General features: G+C 46.9%; 1 protein-coding gene across 1 annotated transcript in view; it reads left to right on the top strand.

Moving 5' to 3' along the window:
* BOP1 (BOP1 ribosomal biogenesis factor) overlaps positions 1–19,524 on the top strand; it is a 164,775-nt gene that overhangs the window by 29,820 nt on the left and 115,431 nt on the right. Inside the window, exon 3 of the mRNA XM_067467210.1 lies at positions 4,018–4,137. Coding sequence (XP_067323311.1) covers positions 4,018–4,137 — 120 coding nt within the window. The remainder of the gene's footprint in view (positions 1–4,017; positions 4,138–19,524) is intronic.

Below are 19,524 nucleotides of genomic sequence, written 5' to 3'. Positions count from 1 at the left end.
GGAGGAGGAGGGAGCAAGCTTGTTTTCTGCTTCCTTGGAGACTGGGACGCAAGGGAACAATGGCTTCAAACTACAAGAGAGGAGATTCCATCTGAACATGAGGAAGAACTTCCTGACTGTGAGAGCCGTTCAGCAGTTGAACTCTCTGCCCTGGAGTGTGGTGGAGGCTCCTTCTTTGGAAGCTTTTAAACAGAGGCTGGATGGCCAACTGTCAGGGGTGATTTGAATGCACCATTCCTGCTTCTTGGCAGAATGGGGTTGGACTGGATGGCCCAGGAGGTCTCTTCCAACTCTTTGATTCTATATATCTTCCTATATATCCTCTTGTGCCCTATGAAATATTGGGGTAGGCCTGCCCAAAGAGATAGGTCTTTAGATGAATTCTAGATGGTGATGGTCACCAGTTGGGTTCTGGCTGGTTGAAGTTGCTCTCCCCAGAGGACCTAAGTGTGCGGGGTGGATTGTACAGGAGAAGGCCATCTTGTAGTTAACCTGGTTGCAAACCAGGTAGGACTTCAAGTGTTTAAACAAACACTTTGTACCTTTTACATTGGCAGCCAGTGGGATAGGTATTTGTATTTGTCGTGTCAGAGCAACCAGTCCATTATATTACATTTCTAACAGAACAAAGCAAACAAACAGACAAAATACAAAACTTGTGAGTTTGGTAGTTGGTTAAATGTCCTTTGACCAGTATCTGGCCACTTGGAGTGCCTCTGGTGTTGCTGCAAGGAGATCCTCCATTGTGCATGTGGCTGGGCTCAGGGTGCATTGCAGCAGGTGGTCTGTGGTTTGCTCTTCTCCACACTCGCATGTCGAGGATTCCACTTTGTAGCCCTATTTCTGAAGGTTGGCTCTGCATCTCGTGGTGCCCGAGTGCAGTCTGTTCAGCGCCTTCCAAGTCGCCCAGTCCTCTGTGGGCCCAGGAGGGAGTCTCTCATTTGGTATCAGCCATTGGTTGAGGTTCTGGGTTTGAGCCTGCCACTTTTGGACTCTCGCTTGCTGAGGTGTTCCAGCGAGTGTCTCTGTAGATCTTAGAAAACTATTTCTAGATTTAAGTCATTGACGTGCTGGCTGATACCCAAACAGGGGATGAGCTGGAGTGGGATAGATGTAATATGCTCACTCCTAGATGTTCCGTACTTTGAACCAACCAGAGTGTCGCACCTCAGAATAGATTCACCTTGCTGAAATCACCAAACTGCTCACGGACTGAAGTCTTTGTAGTGTATTGAAAAATAAAAGATAAAAAGGAGTCCCCATTGGGGAGATGGTGGCGGGGTATAAATAAAGTGTATTATTATTATTTTTATTATTATTGACACAAAAGCACAGTATGTCACAGCAAACGAGATCTCTCTGCTGGATTTCGTATCACAAAATCACAAGTCGAACCCTTCCCAAACGTCTAGGACTGTGTGATGTATTTCCGAATGATGTGCGCAGATCCAAGTCAGGTGGCCTTTTGCAGTTGACAGATCATAATTTTGTCGATGTTTATTGTTTCCAAATGCCGGCTGAGATCTTTTGGCACGGCATCCAGTGCACCAGTGACCACTGAGACCACCTGGACTGGTTTATGCAATCAGAGCCTTTGCAGTCCGATTTTGAGGTCTCGATAGCGGATGAGTTTTTCCTGTTGTTTTTCCTCAATGCGACTGTCAACTGGAATGGCGACATCAGTAATCCAGACTTTTTTCTTTTCCACAATTGTGATGTCTGGTGTATTGTGTTCCAAAACTTTGTCGGTCTGGATTCAAAAGTCCCACAGTATTTTTGCATGTTCATTTTCCACGACCTTTGCGGGTTTATGATCCCACCAATTCTTTGCTGCTGGCAGGTGTTCCTTGTGACATAAGTTCCCGTGAATCACCTGGGCCACAGAGTTGTGCCTCTGTTTGTAGTCCGTCTGTGCGATTTTCTTGCAACAGCTGAGGAGATGGTCCATGGTTTCATGAGCTTCCTTGCACAGTCTTCATTTTGGGTCATCCGCTGATTTTTCAATCCTGGCCTTCATAGAATCATAGAATCAAAGAGTTGGAAGAGACCTCCTGGGCCATCCAGTCCAACCCCATTCTGCCAAGAAGCAGGAATATTGCATTCAAATCACCCCTGACAAATGGCCATCCAGCCTCTGCTTAAAAGCTTCCAAAGAAGGAGCCTCCACCACACTCCGGGGCAGAGAGTTCCACTGCTGAACGGCTCTCACAGTCAGGAAGTTCTTCCTAATGTTCAGATGGAATCTCCTCTCTTGTAGTTTGAAGCCATTGTTCCGTGTCCTAGTCTCCTTAATGGCTTTGGTTCTGATGTCTTGATCCTGGGCTGCAAGAATCAGGCCTTCTTCTGTCTCCTCCTTCAGGGTCCCATTCATGAGCCATCACCAGGTCTTCTCCTTATCAACTTTTCCTTCAATTTTGTCAAGGAACTGCCCATGCAATGCTTTGTTGTGCCAACAGCTGAGGATATGATCCATGGTTACATCCGCCTCCTTCCACAGTGTGCATTTTGGGTCATCCGCTAATTTTTCGATCCTGGCCTTAATTGCATTTGTCCTGATGGCTTGCTCTTGGGCTGCAAGAATCAGGCCTTCTTCTGTCTCCTCCTTCAGGGTTCCATTCGTGAGCCATCACCAGGTCTTCTCCTTGTCAACTTTTCCTTCAATCTTCTCAAGGAACTGCCTATGTAAGGCTTTGTTGTGCCAGCTGTCAGCTCTGGTTTGGAATGTGGTTTTCTTGTGCTCACTCTTTGTCTGCTGTGCTTTGAGAAGTTTCCTTGTCGTGGTGGGGGCTTAACTGCTCCAAGGATGCCGAGAGCTGTGCTGGCGGTAGTGTAACTACCAGCAAGTCCAACCAAGCCAGAGAGGTCTCACCTGAGGAGTGGGACCAAGAGCACCTAACCCATTAGCACTATGGAGAAGCAAACCAAAATGAAGTCTATACTGGTTCGGTCAATGCCCAGGATAAAAAGGACGACGGTGGATGCTGCTGATTCTGGACATCCATTGACAAGTGGGCTACAGAATCAAAATACAAATATTTATTTCTCGTGTCAGGGCAGCCAGTCAATTATATTACATTTCTAACAGAACAAAGCAAACAAACAGAGAAAATACAAAATTTGTGAGTTTGGTAGTTGATTAAATGTCCTTTGACCATTATCTGGCCACTTGGAGTGCTTCTGGTGTTGCCGCAAGAAGGTCCTCCCTTGTGCACGTGGCAGGGCTCAGGTTGCATTGCAGCAGGTGGTCAGTGGTTTGCTCTTCTCCACACTCGCATGGCGTGGACTCCACTTTGTGGCCCCATTTCTGAAGGTTGGCTCTGCATCTCGTGGTGCCAGAGCGCAGTCTGTTCAGCGCCTTCCAAGTCGCCCAGTCCTCTGTGTGCCCAGGGGGGAGTCTCTCATTTGGCATCAGCCATTGGTTGAGGTTCTGGGTTTAAGCCTGCCACTTTTGGACTCTCGCTTGCTGAGGTGTTCCAGCGAGTGTCTCTGTAGATCTTAGAAAACTATGTCTGGATTTAAGTCGTTGACGTGCTGGCTGATACCCAAACAAGGAATGAGCTGGAGATGTCTCTGCCTTGGTCCTTTCACTATTGGCTGCTACTTCCCGGCGGATGTCAGGTGGTGCAATACCGGCTAAGCAGTGTAATTTCTCCAGTGGTGTCGGGCGCAGACACCCTGTGATAATGCGGCATGTCTCATTATGAGCCACATCCACTGTTTTAGTGTGGTGAGATGTGTTCCACACTGGGCATGCATACTCAGCAGCAGAGTAGCACAGCGCAAGGGCAGATGTCTTCACTGTATCTGGTTGTGATCCCCAGGTTGTGCCAGTCAGCACAACAAATGAACCATCACAGAAGCGACAGAAATATACAATGCCAAAAAACCACACAATTATTATTTATTTATTTATTTATTTATTTATTTGAGTGGGGGGGGGGTGTCCAATGAAACTGCACCTAATGCAGCCTCTCCCTGTCTTTGCACGATAACTGTTTGCGCCATCTTTGTTTACAGGCTGGAGAAGCTCTTAAGAAGAAGAAGGGAAGCCTGGGCCATACGGTCAAGGACAGAGGGACCGCTCAGCAGGAAGAGTCCCTAGAGAACGAATATGTGGAAGACAGCTCCGACGAGGAGGTAAGCCTGCCTTTCCATTTTGTACCAGCGGTGTTGAGCAAATTACAGTCCTTGCAGCCTCATTCCCAGACTAGAGCCTATTCTATGGGATATATAAGGAATTAATCCATTGCGGAAGGGGTCTCTCTCTGGTGGAGAATTTACCTCCGTCCTTAAGTGCAGAAAGCATAGACTGTGGCCGTTACAGCATCAGCAACACCTCTGTTTGGTGTATTATGATACATATTTTATTGAAATATATTTGAATATCTGCATTTTTAGTATTTTTCCAATGTTTATGTGTTTTAATTATTCTGTAACCTGCCCCGCGCCACAAGGAGAAACAGGGAAGAAATAAAATCATAATTATTATTGTTATTAAACAGAACTGTTGCTCGAAAGACAGATAACCGGGCATTTGTAAGCCAACTAACACAATATACGAGGGTTGAATGAAAAGTAATGCCTCCACCTTCATTACTTGGGTTTGGATGGGGATATTTTAATAAATCAGACACAGAAATAATCCTTAGAATGTGCTCTTTAACTTGCTTGAAATTTCTCTCTGAGTGATATGACGATTGTCCTGAATCAATCTGTCAACCTTTTGCTTGTGAAACTCGGTGGTTGCTGTCACAGGACGTCCGACTCTTTGTCACACAAGTCAGATGTTCCCACCTCAACATCTTTAAACTTACTCACACAACAATGCACAGTCCTCACACCAACATAATCACCATATTCATCAGCTTGCACTCTCTGATGAATCTCCTTGGGGTGACACCTTCTGCTGTCAAGACTTCAATGACTGCATGTTGTTTAAGTCGCATTGACCGACAGTCTGCGCAGGGTTCCATACTTTGCACTTTAACAGTTAATTTTTATTTATTTACTGTATTTGTATACCGCCTTTCTCAGCCTATTGGCAACTCAAGGCGGTTTCCAACAAAACAGTATACATAATACCATAATACACATTCAAACATTAAAACAGCATAAAACACAGCAAGGCAATAAAAACAACATCATTAGCGTCTCCTATATTATCAAGCCTTGTCCAGTTCCATCGCAAGTAGTCAGGTTTCCTATATCAATTACCTATATCCGTTACCCTGCATTTGTAAACGCTTGCTCAAATGGCCATGTTTTAACTTGCTTTTGAAACGTTAAGAGGGAGGGAGCAGATCTAATCTCTCTAGAGAAGGCGTTCCATAGCCGAGGGGCCACCACTGAGAAGGCCCTGTCTCTCGTCCCTGCCAGACGTACTTGTGACAAAGGTGGGACCGAGAGCAGGGCCTCCCCGGACGATCTCAAGGTCCTTGATGGTTCATAAGGGGACATGCGTTCAGACAGGTAAGTTGGGCCAGAACCGTTTAGGGCTTTATAGGCCAAAGCCAGCACTTTGAATTGGGCCTGGTAGCAAACCGGCAGCCAGTGGAGCTGGCGCAACAACCCTTCAATGCTAAAGCTTCCCGCCAAAATGGAACTGTACAGGAGAGTCTACTGAACAAGCCAGTACCTGCCACATAGGTTGCTTTATTTATTTATTTATTTATTTGGGGTGCTTCTACCCCGCCCTTCTCAATCCCCTAGGGGGGACTCATGGCGGCTTACAAAAGGCACAATTCGATGCTCAGCAATTCACAAAACACAATGTTAAGTCGCATTAACTGACCATCTTTTCAGGGTTCCATACTTCACACTTTAACAACACAACTGTTCAATGCTAAGGCTTCCCACCGAAATGGAACTGTAGAGGAGAGTCTACTGAACAAGCCAGTACCTGCCGCATACCAGTACTGCCATCTGTTGAGGAGTTACGAAGGTGGAGGCATTACTTTTCATTCAGCCCTCATAATTTGGTTAAAAGCCACCCAAAACTTTATCCCTGTTGACACCAGAGGTGATACAACTTAATTTTTTTGTGGGATTCATGTTGCACACTCCCTTTTCCATTTCCTTTAAGAACGACTGATCAATTACGGAGATTCCTGAGAACTTTGTTTTGTTTATTGGCTCAGATAATGCTCTGTCTTGTGTCAGATTGTGTCCGCACGTTCTTTTGCACGGAAACATGTCTATATACTTTGTGCAGAATGGGAGGGCATTGTTGGCAATTGGCAGCAAATCCCACTCTTGGAGGTAAACATGTGCATGTATCGGAGAAGAGGTCCTGATATGGGGACAGAGTTGACCTCTGGGGTGAGTCCTGGCCCCTGCGTTTGCATCTCTCTGTGCTGTGGGCATCTGAATGGGTTTTGTAGGAGAAAGCCAAGCTATAAGCCAGTATAGCTACACCACTAAGAGCTATGAGGGGGAAGTGCAATTATTGGGGTCATTCATTGACAATGCTTTTAGTCCCAATGGCTTGTGTGACCTCCACTGTCAGGGGCAAAAGGGTTAGCTAGCACCTTGTCCCTTCTAATTCTGTCTCTAAGTGTATGTTGTGAGTCGCCTTCGGGTTGATATGGGTGGGATAAAAGTGACGTAAATAAATACATGACATAAATAAAAACACTGTCAAGTTGAGTTCTCCCGTGATGTGGCGGCAAAAAAAGCCAATGGGATTTTGGCCTGCATCAAGTGGAGCCTAGTGTCTAGACCTAGGGAAATCATGCTCCCCATGCTCTATTCTGCTTTGGTTAGACCACACCTGGAATATTGTGTCCAATTCTGGGCACCACAATTCAAGAGAGATATTGACAAGCTGGAATGTGTCCAGAGGAGGGCGACTCAAATGATCAAGGGTCTGGAGAACAAGCCTTATGAGGAGCGGCTTAAGGAGCTGGGCATGTTTAGCCTGAAGAAGAGAAGGCTGAGAGGAGACATGATAGCCATGTATAAATATGTGAGAGGAAGCCACAGGGAGGAGGGAGCAAGCTTGTTTTCTGCTTCCTTGGAGACTAGGACGCGGAACAATGGCTTCAAACTACAAGAGAGGAGATTCCATCTGAACATGAGGAAGAACTTCCTGACTGTGAGAGGCGTTCAGCAGTGGAACTCTCTGCCCCAGAGTGTGATGGAGGCTCCTTCTTTGGAAGCTTTTAAACAGGGGCTGGATGACCATCTGTTAGGGGTGATTTGAATGCAATATTCTTGCTTCTTGGCAGAATAGGGTTGGACTGGATGGCCCAGGAGGTCTCTTCCAAGTCTTTGATTGTATGACAACAGCAGACCTGGAAAGGTTGTGCTTCTCTGCTGTCTCCAATCCGGAGGCCGCTCACCTTGCCTTGACCTATCCATGGCCTTTTCCCCTCCTGCTCAGAGCATCCTCCTGCCTAACTAAGCGTTTCCCCCTCCTGTTGCCTTCCTTTCTCCAGACTCAACACACCGCTTGGTGCATCCACTCCTTGCTTGTTGTTTTGCTCGGTCAAACCCCTCGGTGCAAAACCTGGTGCGGCTCCATCTTTCCCTCTTTCCTAGGTAATGACTTCTGCAGCCGCGGTTAAGAGGCTCTGGCAGGCTTGCAAAGCGGAGAGCGTGGCCAGAGCCCCCTTTCCGTGTGTCGCCCACGGTCAGCGCCAGGTGTTCCTCTGAACGATACCGGCCGACCCATTAAATCCTCTTCAGCACGGAGAAGGCTGAACAGACAACCAATCTGTGCTCACTGCAAGAAAACAGATGCCACCGAAACAGTAAGAAGGATGCCTTGACCGTCTGAAAGGGAAATTCACTCCCTATTGCAGGTTTACGCTAAAACGGGAAAGGTCTCAGGCTTTCAAAGGTTGAAAAAGTTCAACCTTTCATTAGCATGACATGAGCAGAGTCAAAACACAACAGAAGGAGCTGAGGTATAAAGTGAGGAGAGTCTTTGAGAAAGGAAACGGGCAGAGCTAAGCTTATTGTCGCAGCTCAGAGTAGAGTCACCTTGCTCCAAACACCAAACCACACAAAGGCTGGAGATTTTGTAGTTTATTGAGGAAAGGAAAAGTCTTAAATGCAAAAGTAAGTTTCAAAAGATCAATAGCAAACAGCATGAAGCCTAGTCCAAAGAACATCAATCAAACAAGATGTTGAATTTCAGTGTCAATGTTGACTTACATTACTAACACCTTATCCACATTCCATGCTCCTCCTTGATCCTTTTCACTCCCACCTCTTTCCTCTCAATTAATTAATTAATTAATTAATAGCATTTTTATCCCGCTCTTCCCAACCCCTGGGGGCGGACTCAGAGCGGCTAACAAAAAGGCACCAAGTCAATGCCACAATCAATAACACAGTATGAAACTATAAATACATACAAAGTTAAAACAATAGCAATTAATTAACCAAATTACTTTGGCCACATCATGAGGAGACAGGAAAGCCTGGAGAAGACAATTATGCTGGGGAAAGTGGAAGGCAAAAGGAAGAGGGGCCGACCAAGGGCAAGATGGATGGATGGCATCCTTGAAGTGACTGGACTGACCTTGAGGGAGCTGGGGGTGGTAACGGCCGACAGGGAGCTCTGGCGTGGGCTGGTCCATGAGGTCACGAAGAGTCGGAGACGACTGAACGAATGAACAACAACAAACCAAATTATCATTACAGTTTTTAAAACAATACGCAGTCCACAAACCCACTGATAGAACAATAAAACCGTATCCTCATACATATCGTCTTGCCAGTCTATTTCCAGTCAAAATGCTGCTTTATGTTTATTGTCCAAAAGCCTGGTCCCAAAACCAAGTTTTTAATTTCTTCCTGAATGCTAGGAGGGATGGGGTCGATCATATTTCATTTGGAAGCGAATTCCACAGGCTGGGGGCTACAGCCGAGAAGGCCCTGTCTCTCGTCTCCACCAGCCACGTTTGCGATGTTGGTGGGAGTGAGAGCAGGGCCTCCCTGGATGATCTTAAGTTACGAGGCGGGACGTAGAGGCAGATGCATTCGGACAAGTAAGCTGGGCCAGAACCGTATAGAGCTTTATAGGTCAAAACCAGCACTTTGAATTGAGCTCTGAAGTGGACAGGCAGCCAGTGGAGCTGACACAACAAGGGGGTGGTATGTTCCCTGTATGTAGCTCCTGTTAGTAATCTGGCTGCCGCCCATTGGACTAACTGCAATTTCTGAACCGTCTTCAAAGGCAGCCCCACGTAGAGTGCATTGCAGTAATCTATTCGGGATGTAACCAGAGCATAGACCACTGTGGCCAGACCAGACTTCCCAAGGTATGGGTGCAGCTGGTGCACAAGCTTTAACTGTGCAAAAGTTCCCCTGGCCACCCCCGAAACCTGGGGTTCCAGGCTCAGCGATGAATCCAGGATCACTCCAAAGCTGCGAACCTGCGTCTTCAGGGGGAGTGGAACCTCATCCAACACAGGTTGTAACCCTATGCCCTGTTCGACCTTTCGATTGACCAGGAAGACCTCTGTCTTGTCAGGATTCAGTTTCGATTTGTTAGCCCTCATCCAGCCCGACACAGCAGCCAAGCACCGATTCAAGGTCTGGACAGCCTCCTTGGTGACAGGTGGGAAGGAGTTACAAATTTGGACGTCATCTGCATACAGATAACATCTTACTCCAAAACTCTGGATTATTTCCCCCAGCGGCTTCATGTAGATGTTAACCCATTTTAACTTTGTGAAATTCACTTTCCATTTTTCTAGCCCCAACAGTATGTTTATTTTTTGCCTTGGAAGTGGCTGAAGAAGTCCCTCTGTCTTTCAGTAGGGAGAGAAGGAGGAGAGAGGCTTGCTTTGCATAGGATTCCCAGAGGGAGAAAGGAGTTCTCTGGCCTTCCTTTGCAGCCAGTGTGTTTGTCGGATCCGCTTTTAGCAGGAGAGCAAAGCTCTGAAAAGTGGCCTTTGGGGAGTTGACCCAGAGGGTCAGCGGGGTCAGTGCTTGGAGTGACCTCTCAGGCCAGCAGGGAAATGGGCGTCCTTACCTGCCCCCTTCCAGGCCCCAAAATATCACGCGATGGGGCATTGCTCCAGGCGCTGAGCCCACCTGGTCCGGAGGGGGAGCAGCGGAAGCACCGAGCCTGGAATAGAGATCGAGAGCGTTGTGAAATATATCGCTGTGCAAAAACGTACGCTTGTGTAATGTCTGGAGCACAACCCAGGGAGCACGCGGGGCTTTCATGTTGGGATCCAAGGTCTCTCTCTGCGCAGCTGGCCCTCTTTCAGGGGCCCCAGGAGGAAGGCAGATTCAGAGCCTGTTGACATCAGAGCCACTTCCAGGGGCTTTGTTACGCTCCCTCTCCTCCTTCCTCCCCTGGAATTGCGTTTATCCTCCTCCAATGAATTCCCAAGGCTGGCGCCGCATTCTTGCTGTGTGGGGACCCTTGTGCTCCCAAACATCCAGTCCGCTTATCAGGCTTGGGCAAACTTCAGCCCTCCAGGTGTTTTGGACTTCAACTCCCACAATTCCTAACAGCCAGTCTGCTTATCCGGCTTGGACAAACTTTAGCCTTCCAGGAGTTGCCTCAGTCTGGTCAACGTTGTTATTTTATCATGGTCTTGCTTTCAAGTGCTTTGAGATTTATGTACCAAGTTTTTGCCTAGCTCAAAATTTGTCTATAAGATTTTACTGCTGTCTTGTTTCATGGATTCAAGTGCCTAGTTTCATTAAAATAATGAGAGCTTGGATACAAAGCAAAGTTTTAGTAAACAGAGGCTAACTCTTCAGAGGCTGAGATAATAATCTCAGCTACAGCAAAAGAGAGATATAACAAATCGTTATTTGGTGGAAAGGTCATGAAAAACACTTTCCTTTCAATTTTGGGATCTGAAAAAACTTTATACCAATTCATGGGAAAGAGTTGCCTCAGTTGGATCAACGTTGTTATTTTATCACGGTCTTCCTTTCAATTGCTCTGAGTTTTATGTATCACATTTTGCCTAGCTCAAGATTTGTCTATAAGATATTCCTGCTGTCTTGCTTCATGGATTCAAGTGCCTAGTTTCATTAAAATAATGAAAGCTTGGATAGAAAGCAAAGTTTTAGTAAACAGAGGCAAACTCTTCAGAGGCTGAGATGATCATCTCAGCTACAGCAAAAGAGAGATATAACAAACCGTTATTTGGTGGGAAGGTCATGAAAAACACTTTCCTTTCAATTTTGGGATCTGAAAAAACTATACTGATTCATGGGAAAGAGTTGCCTCAGTCGGATCAACGTTGTTATTTTATCACGGTCTTGCTTTCAATTGCTCTAAGTTTTATGTACCACGTTTTTGCCTAGCTCAAGATTTGTCTATAAGATTTTCTTGCTGTCTTGTTTCATGAATTTAAGTCCAAAACACCTGGAGGGCCCAAGTTTGCCCGTGCCTGGCTTAGACTTAGACCAATATCCTTTCATATACCCTTTCCTACCCTGCAATATCCTTTTTGGCCTGTGAGGGCCAATACCGCCCACAGTATTTACAAAACCATTGGTTTATAAGGTCAGTGTGACACTTTTGCTTTCAGTTCCCTTCTCTTATGGCACCTAATACAGAATCTACAAAGTCTACCCTTTGTCAACATTTTCACAACCATAAGCTTCCTTTCTTGGCCATCAGCTGCCAGCTCTGATTCTGAAAGTGTATTTGCAACATTGGGATGTGGGGCCCCATTTGGCATCATTTCGCTCTTAGACTGAATCTCGGTGTTGTATGTCAGCCTGTTCAGCCTGTGATTGTGTCTGATGTTCATGTTGATGTTCATGATAGGCTTGATGTTCATGTTCATGATGGGAATGGAGATGATGTTCCTGGTGATTTGCTTGGGGATGAGGGTTTGCTTGGTCCTGAGTTAAGTTCGGAAGAGAGGCCTGAGCTGCTTCAGGAAGATTCACAAGGCTACATTCTTGAGAGAGGCCCTTTGCCACTTTTCTCAGACCAACTGTCTGAACATGATATGTAAGGTGCAGGGGTTAATGAGGGAGAAAATAATGAAAGCTTGGATAGAAAGCAAAGTTTTAGTAAACAGAACCAAACTCTCCAGAGGCTACAGCTCACCTACAGCAAAAGAGAGAAATAACAAACCGTTATTTGGTAGGAAAGTCAAGAAAAACGCTTTCTTTTGAGTTTTGGGATCTGAAAAACTTTATACTGATTCATGCTAAAGAGTTGCTTCAGTCAGGTCAATGTTGTTATTTTATCACGGTCTTGCTTTCAATTGCTCTGAATTATATGTACCACGTTTTTGCCTAGCTCAAGATTTGTCTATAAGATTTTCTTGTTGTCTTGTTTCATGGATTCAAGTGCCTAGTTTCATTAAAATAATGAAAGCTTGGATAGAAAGCAAAGTTTTAGTAAACAGAGCCAAACTCTCCAGAGGCTACAGCTCACCTACAGCAAAAGAGAGAAATAATAAACCGTTATTTGGTGGGAAGGCCAGGAAAAACGCTTTCCTTCTAGTTTCGGGATCTGAAAAAACTTTATACTGATTCATGCAAAAGAGTTGCCTCAGTCGGGTCAATGTTATTTTATCACGTGCTTTCAAGTGCTCTGAGTTTTATGTACCACATTTTTGCCTAGCTCAAGATTTGTCTATAAGATTTTTCTGCTGTCTTGTTTCATGGTTTCAAGTGCCTAGTTTCATTTAAATAATGAAAGCTTGGATAGAAAGCAAAGTTTTAGTAAACAGAGGCAAACTTTTCATAGGCTAAGATGATCAGCTAGGCTACAGCAAACGAGAGTTATAACAAACCGTTATTTGGTAGGAAAGTCAAGAAAAACGCTTTCCTTTGTTTTGGGATCTGAAAAACTTTATACTGATTCATGCTAAAGAGTTGCCTCAGTCAGGACAACGTTGTTATTTTATCACGGTCTTGCTTTCAAGTGCTCTGAGTTTTATGTACCAAGTTTTTGCCTAGCTCAAAATTTGTCTATAAGATTTTCCTGCTGTCTTGTTTCATGGATTCAAGTGCCTAGTTTCATTAAAATAATGAAAGCTTGGATAGAAAGCAAAGTTTTAGTAAACAGGGGCAAACTCTTCAGAGGCTGAGATGATTATCTCAGCTACAGCAAAAGAGAGATATAACAAACCTTTATTTGGTGGGAAGGTCAAGAAAAATGCTTTCCTTTCAGTTTTGTCATCTGAAAAAACTTTATACTGATTCATGCTAAAGATTTGCCTCAGTCAGGACAACGTTGTTATTTTATCACGGTCTTGCTTTCAATTGCTCTGAGTTTTATGTACCAGGTTTTTGCCGAGCTCAAGATTTTTGTTGATAAGATTTTCCTGCTGTCTTGTTTCATGGATTCAAGTGCCTAGTTTCATGGATTTTTATGTTGTTTTCCTCTGAAGCTTATGGACTAGTCCTTAAATTGGATCTTTACTGTTTTTGCTACTTTTTACTGCTTTGCCTATATATAATCTTCAATAAACTGCTTGCTGATTTTACCAAGCTGGTGTGATGTTTAAGACCAGAGGTGTTCCTGTATGGCTCTCGGCCCTTTTGCTGCCTCTTCTTGTCCAGTTTGGGGATATTTTTGGGAGTCTTTATCAGTTTCCATTCTGGCCAGCTGAAGTAATGTTATGAACGAGAACCTCCTGATTGTAAGAGTTGCTCCATAATGAAATGCGCCTAGGGCTCTCCTTTTTTGGATGTGCTTTTGATGGCAGAGGATGGACTCAACGGGTGTTGGATCCTTCCCACTTTGTATTTCTATCATTCCAAGAGAGTTGGGTTGGTGCAGCCATGGCACAGGTCAGACGTGCTTGAGTTGTATTAGGAAAGATTTTATAGAGGAAGAGAGGGGAGACTCGGCAAAGAGAGAGGAGGCAGAGCTTGACACCAGGCCCGTGTATTTTGGCCGCGGAGGGAGGCGAGGGAGGCGGGAGGACGAGGGTTTGAGGACTGGAAACTTAAGCGGGTGACGCAGCCCGTGTAAAAAGCTGATGATGGTAGCAATGCAAAGAGAGAAGGGATGGACCGAACCACTTCCCGCCCTGGCCTCCCCTCGGCTTCCTGTGGAAAATCTGGGCCTGGCCACTGCTGGAGACAGGATGCCGGCCTTAGTGAACGGCTGGACGGAGAGATGGACGAAGGAACGTGGCGTGACTCAGCCTGGCAAGCTCTGTGTGGCTCCGGAGTGGCTCAGCACCCTCTGCAGTCCGTGGGCTGAAGTCTGGGCAGGAGGAGTGGGACTCTCCCTCCTTTGTGCGGCCATCTCTGGCTAGGGTTCTGCTCCGTCCTTCCTTCCTGCCTGCCTCATATACTCCTCCTCCTCCACTGTCTGCTTCTGGATCTGCTTCCTCCTCCTCCTCTTCTTTCTGCTGCTGTCAGATTTGCCGTGCCGGGGCTTCTCCGCCTGGGCACATTCCTCTCGCCTTCCCCAAATGAAATGGCAAGTGGAGATGTTTGGCTATGAGGTCATGGGTTTAAAAAAAGAGCCTGCCCTCCTCGCATTGCAGCTTGGTCTCCCTCCCAGGACCATTTGCTCCAGCTGGATGATTGCTCCTGCAGCTGCCTCCCTAAGTGGGACCAGCCGGAAAAGCAGGAGCTCGGAGAGGGAGGAGGGCCCGCATTTTGGCTGCTGGGCACTGCCAGGGCTTCACGAACAGAACCATGGGCAGCTTTATTTACTTACTTACTTATTTATTTATTTACAATATTTGTATACCACTTTTCTGACCCCGAGGGGGGCTCAAAGCGGTTTACACATAAGTAGTGGCAAAATTCAATGCCAGTGCAAACAATTACAATTATACACTACAGTTAGACATAAATTAAAAGTTAGAAACAGTCCATCCACAAACAATAAAACAATAATTAAAACAATAAAACAGTCCCAAATTGGGAGGGAGAGCCAAGACTCCAGAGGACAGGAGCAGGATTCAAAACGATCTTGACAGATTAGAGAGATGAAGGGCCAAAGCTAACAAGATGAAGTTCAACAGTGACAAATGCAAGATACTCCACTTTTGCAGGAAAAATGAAATGCAAAGAGACAGAATGGGGGACAATGCCTGGCTTGAGAGCAGTACGTGTCAACAAGATCTTGGAGTCCTCATGGGGAACAAGTTAAACATGAGCCAGGAATGTGATGTGGCGGCAAAAAAAGCCAATGGGATTTTGGCCTTCACCAAGAGGAGCATAGTGTCTAGGTCCAGGGAAGTCATGCTCCCCATGCTCTATTCTGCTTTGGTTAGACCACACCTGGAATATTGTGTCCAATTCTGGACACCCCAATCCCAGAGAGATATTGACAAGCTGGAATGTGTCCAGAGGAGGGAGACTAAAATGATAAAAGGTCTGGAGTACAAGCCCTATGAGGAGTGGCTTAAGGAACTGGCCATGTTTAGCCTGAAGAAGAGAAGGCTGAGAGGAGACATGATAGCCATGTACAAATATGTGAGAGGAAGCCACAGGGAGGAGGAGGGAGCAAGCTTCCTTTCTTTCACCTGGAGACTAGGACGCAATGGAACAATGGCTTCAAACTACAAGAGAGGAGATTCCCTCTGAACATGAGGAAGAACTTCATGACTGTGAGAGCCGTCCACCAGACGCATCTGTGCTGTTGACGGGAGTGAGAGCAGGGCCTCCTCGGATGATCTTAGGGTGGGATTTAGGGGTGGATGCGTTCGGACAAGGAAGCTGGGCCAGAACCGTATAGAGCTTTATAGGTCAAAACCTGCACTTTGAATTGGGCTCGGAGATAGACCGGCAGCCAGTGGAGCTGATATAGCAGGGGGGTGGTGTGCTCCCTGTATGCTGCCCCAGTTAGTAATCTGGCTGCTGCCCGTTGGACTAGCTGAAGTTTCCGAACCGTCTTCAAAGGCAGCCCCACATAGAGCGCATTGCAGTAATCTATTTAGATCAGGCATGGGCATACTTCGGCCCTTTCTCCGGGTGTTTTGGACGTCAACCGTGGTAGGCTGTTAGGAATTGTGGGAGTTGAAGCCCAAAACACCCAGAGAGAGGGCCGAAGTATGCCCATGCCTGCTTTAGATGAAGAGTCTTCCAGTGGGGCATCATCACAGACCCTTCCCACCTGCCTTGAAGAAGATCATCTTCTGACAATAGGGATCTCTCAAGGTATTGTCTCTAGTAGAGTGGTGCAGTGGAATTGTGCTATGCCCATAACCTATAGGGATATTTGGTATCTCTACTAAAGTGTGGACAATTGCACCTTTTGGTCTCTGCTTTGTAGAGTGTGCAAAAAACTACAAGAATAGTGTATTATCTCTAGCAGAGTGACATGATGAAATTGTACTGGGCCCATAACCTGTAGAAATATTTGGTATATCTAGCAAAGTGTGTACAGATGCTAATCGGGTCTCTGCTTTGTACAATGTGCAAAAAAACTGCAAGAAAGTGTATTATCTCTAGCAGAGTGACATGATGAAGTTGTGCTGGGCCCATAAGCTGTAGGGATATTTGGTATATCTAGCAAAGTGTGTAAAAGTGCACCTTTGGGTCTGTTAGGAATCAAAACACCTGGAGGGAGTGCCAGAGTTTGCCCATGCTTGTTACAGACCCATTTTTGCAAACTGCTCTATGTGCCTTGCTGGAAAGGAGAGAGGTCAGCAGGGGGCCGGAGGGAGACCGGGCAGGACTCCCCTTTGGCTTCCTTGGCCAAAGAGCCAGGCTCCCTTTGCTGGGTCCTTGGGGGCTTGGAAGGGTGGTCTGCTTCCGTCTTGGAGTGCCACGACCCTTTTGCCGGCACCCTCCCTGCTGTCCGTCTGCCTGGGGGCCAGACTCCTTCCTCGCTCTGCGGCCCACGCTCCAGGCAGCCATCTCCTCTCCATCAGCAACAGAAGCCGCGGCGCAGACTACACTTCCTCCCCCTCAGCGCACACTGCTCCATGCGCTCCTGCTCAGTTGGCAGCCGCCGGCGTTGGGCCTGGCAGCCGCCCAGCTCCTCTGTCTCTCTGCCGCGCGTTCTGGGAAGAGACACAACAAAATAAATTGGTTTCCTGGCTGGAAGGAGAAGGCGAAGGAGGCAGTAGCCACAGCAACACTCGCCTGGGCCCTTCCCTCTTCGCACCCCTCCAGGGCCCCCCATATGCAAGGCCAGAGCCAGGGGCCAAAGGCCTCCTCCGACCAGGAAATCCCTGATCCCCCACCATAGAATCGTAGAGCTGGAAGAGACCATAAGGGCCACCCAGGTCAACTCTTTGCTAGGCTCTCCTGTTTAGAAGGAGCCTCCACCAATTCCAGTCATCTGCATCTCCCACTGCCAAACAAGTCTTACCATCAAGTCTTACGTGGACAACAAGTTAAACATGAGCCAACAATGTGATGTGCTGACAAAAAAAGCCAATGGGATTTTGGCCTGCATCAAGAGGAGCATAGAGTCTAGATCTAGGGAAGTAATGCTCCCCATGCTCTATTCTGCTTTGGTTAGACCACATCTGGAATATTGTGTCCAATTCTGGGCACCACAATTCAAGAGAGATATTGACTCTAAGCTGGAATGTGTCCAGAGGAGGGCGACTAAAATGATCAAGGGTCTGGAGAACAAGCCCTATGAGGAGCGGCTTAAGGAGCTGGGCATGTTTAGCCTGAAGAAGAGAAGGCTGACAGGAGATATGATAGCCATGTATAAATATGTGAGAGGAAGCCACAGGGAGGAGGAGGGAGCAAGCTTCCTTTCTGCCTCCTTGGAGACTAGGACGCAATGGAACAATGGCTTCAAACTACAAGAGAGGAGATTCCATCTGAACATGAGGAAGAACTTCCTGACTGTGAGAGCCGTTCAGCAGTGGAACTCTCTGCCCCGGAGAGTGTGTGGTGGAGGCTCCTTCTTTGGAAGCTTTTAAACAGAGGCTGGATGGCCATCTGTCAGGGTGCTTTGAAGGCAATGTTCCTGCTTCTTGGCAGAATGGGGTTGGACTGGATGGCCCATGAGTGTTTGTTAAGTAAAGGTGGATGGCCATCTATCAGGAGGGGTTGGATTCATACTGGTCACACAACCAGGAGGTGACAACACATCTCCTCAGCTTGGAAATGGAGAAAAGCACCTCCGCCAGAGCAAGAGATGAACACCACCTCCAAAGCCAGAAATGAAAGGATGGGTTCGAACTTGGGTTTGTGTGTGTGTGTGTGTCAGGAGCCACTTGAGGAACTGCAAGTCCCTTCTGGGGTGAGAGAATTGGCCATCTCACAACCTCTGAGGATGTTTGCCACAGATGTGGGTGAAACATCAGGAGAGAATGCTTCTAGAACATGGCCATAGAGCCTGAAAAACCTACAACAACCCAATTTGAAGGTCACCCTCTTTCTCTCGCAAATTGCTTTAATGGTGTATCCCTGCCTAGCAGGATGGGTTCGAACTTAGGGTTGTGTGTGTGTGTGTGTCAGGAGCCACTTGAGGAACTGCACGTCCCTTCTGGTGTGAGAGAATTGGCCATCTCACAACCTCGGAGGATGCTTGCCACAGATGCAGGCAAAACGTCAGGAGAGAATGCTTCTAGAACATAGCCATACAGCCTGAAAAACCTTCAACAACTCAATTGGAAGGTCACCCTCTTTCTCTTGCAAATTGCTTTAATGGTGTCTCCCTGCCTGGCAGGATGGGTTCGAACTTGGGTTGTGTGTGTGTGTGTGTGTGTGTGTGTCAGGTGCCGCTTGAGGAACTGCACATCCCTTCTGGTGTGAAAGAATTGGCCATCTCACAACCTCTGAGGATGTTTGCCACAGATGTGGGAAAAACATCAGGAGATAATGCTTCTAGAAAATAGCCATACAGCCCAAAAAACTTACAGCAACCCAGTGATTCTGGCCATGAAAGCTTTTGAGAACATATTGAACGTTCCTAGATCCCTTTGTCGTGGACCATTTCCAAAGCAGGCGTCACCCATCCTATTTCCCGGTGCTTCCAAGCGTCTGACCATTTTGGTGGCTCTTCTCATTGTCCATCTCCTTCTAAAATTGTGTCAAGTTTGCCCAGAACTGGACACAGAGTGATTATTCTGAGTCAAGTTTGACCAAAACAGAACAGAGTAGGACTAGGACTTCTCTTGATCTCCTAAGGCTCCTAGATCCCTTCATCATGGACCGTTTCCAAGGTGGACACCACCCATCCTATATCTCTGCCTTCCATCCTCTCTGCCTAAGTGTACCACCACTTCTCTCTTCTGCAGAGCACACATGACCCAATTGGCCATCTGCAAGGATGTTGCCCAGGGGACACCCGGATGTTTTACTATTCTTGTGGAAGGATTCTCTCACGTCCTCACAGGAGAAGCTGGAGCTGACAGACAGAAGCTCACCATGCTCCCTGGGTTCAAACCGCTGACCTTTTGGTCAGCAGTCCTGCTGGCACACACGCATTGTGCCACCGTAGGCTCCTGAACTTGGATGGCGCTTGTGGTCCCTTCCAATTCACCTGGGATGCCGTTGCAGAGGAGGTCTGACCACAGCGGAAGAGAGGGGCTCCCCGACTTCCTTTTCCTCCTTGCGACCTTTTTCCTCCCTTCCTCCGTCTGTCCGGCAGACCCAGACACATCCCTCCTCCTCTTGCTCCTTTTCCTGCTCCAGAGATGGATG

Source organism: Anolis sagrei, chromosome 4 (genome assembly GCF_037176765.1).
Source record: "Anolis sagrei isolate rAnoSag1 chromosome 4, rAnoSag1.mat, whole genome shotgun sequence".
Classification (NCBI taxonomy): Eukaryota; Metazoa; Chordata; class Lepidosauria; order Squamata; family Dactyloidae; genus Anolis; species Anolis sagrei.
This window is presented reverse-complemented; position numbering and strand designations above follow the sequence as displayed.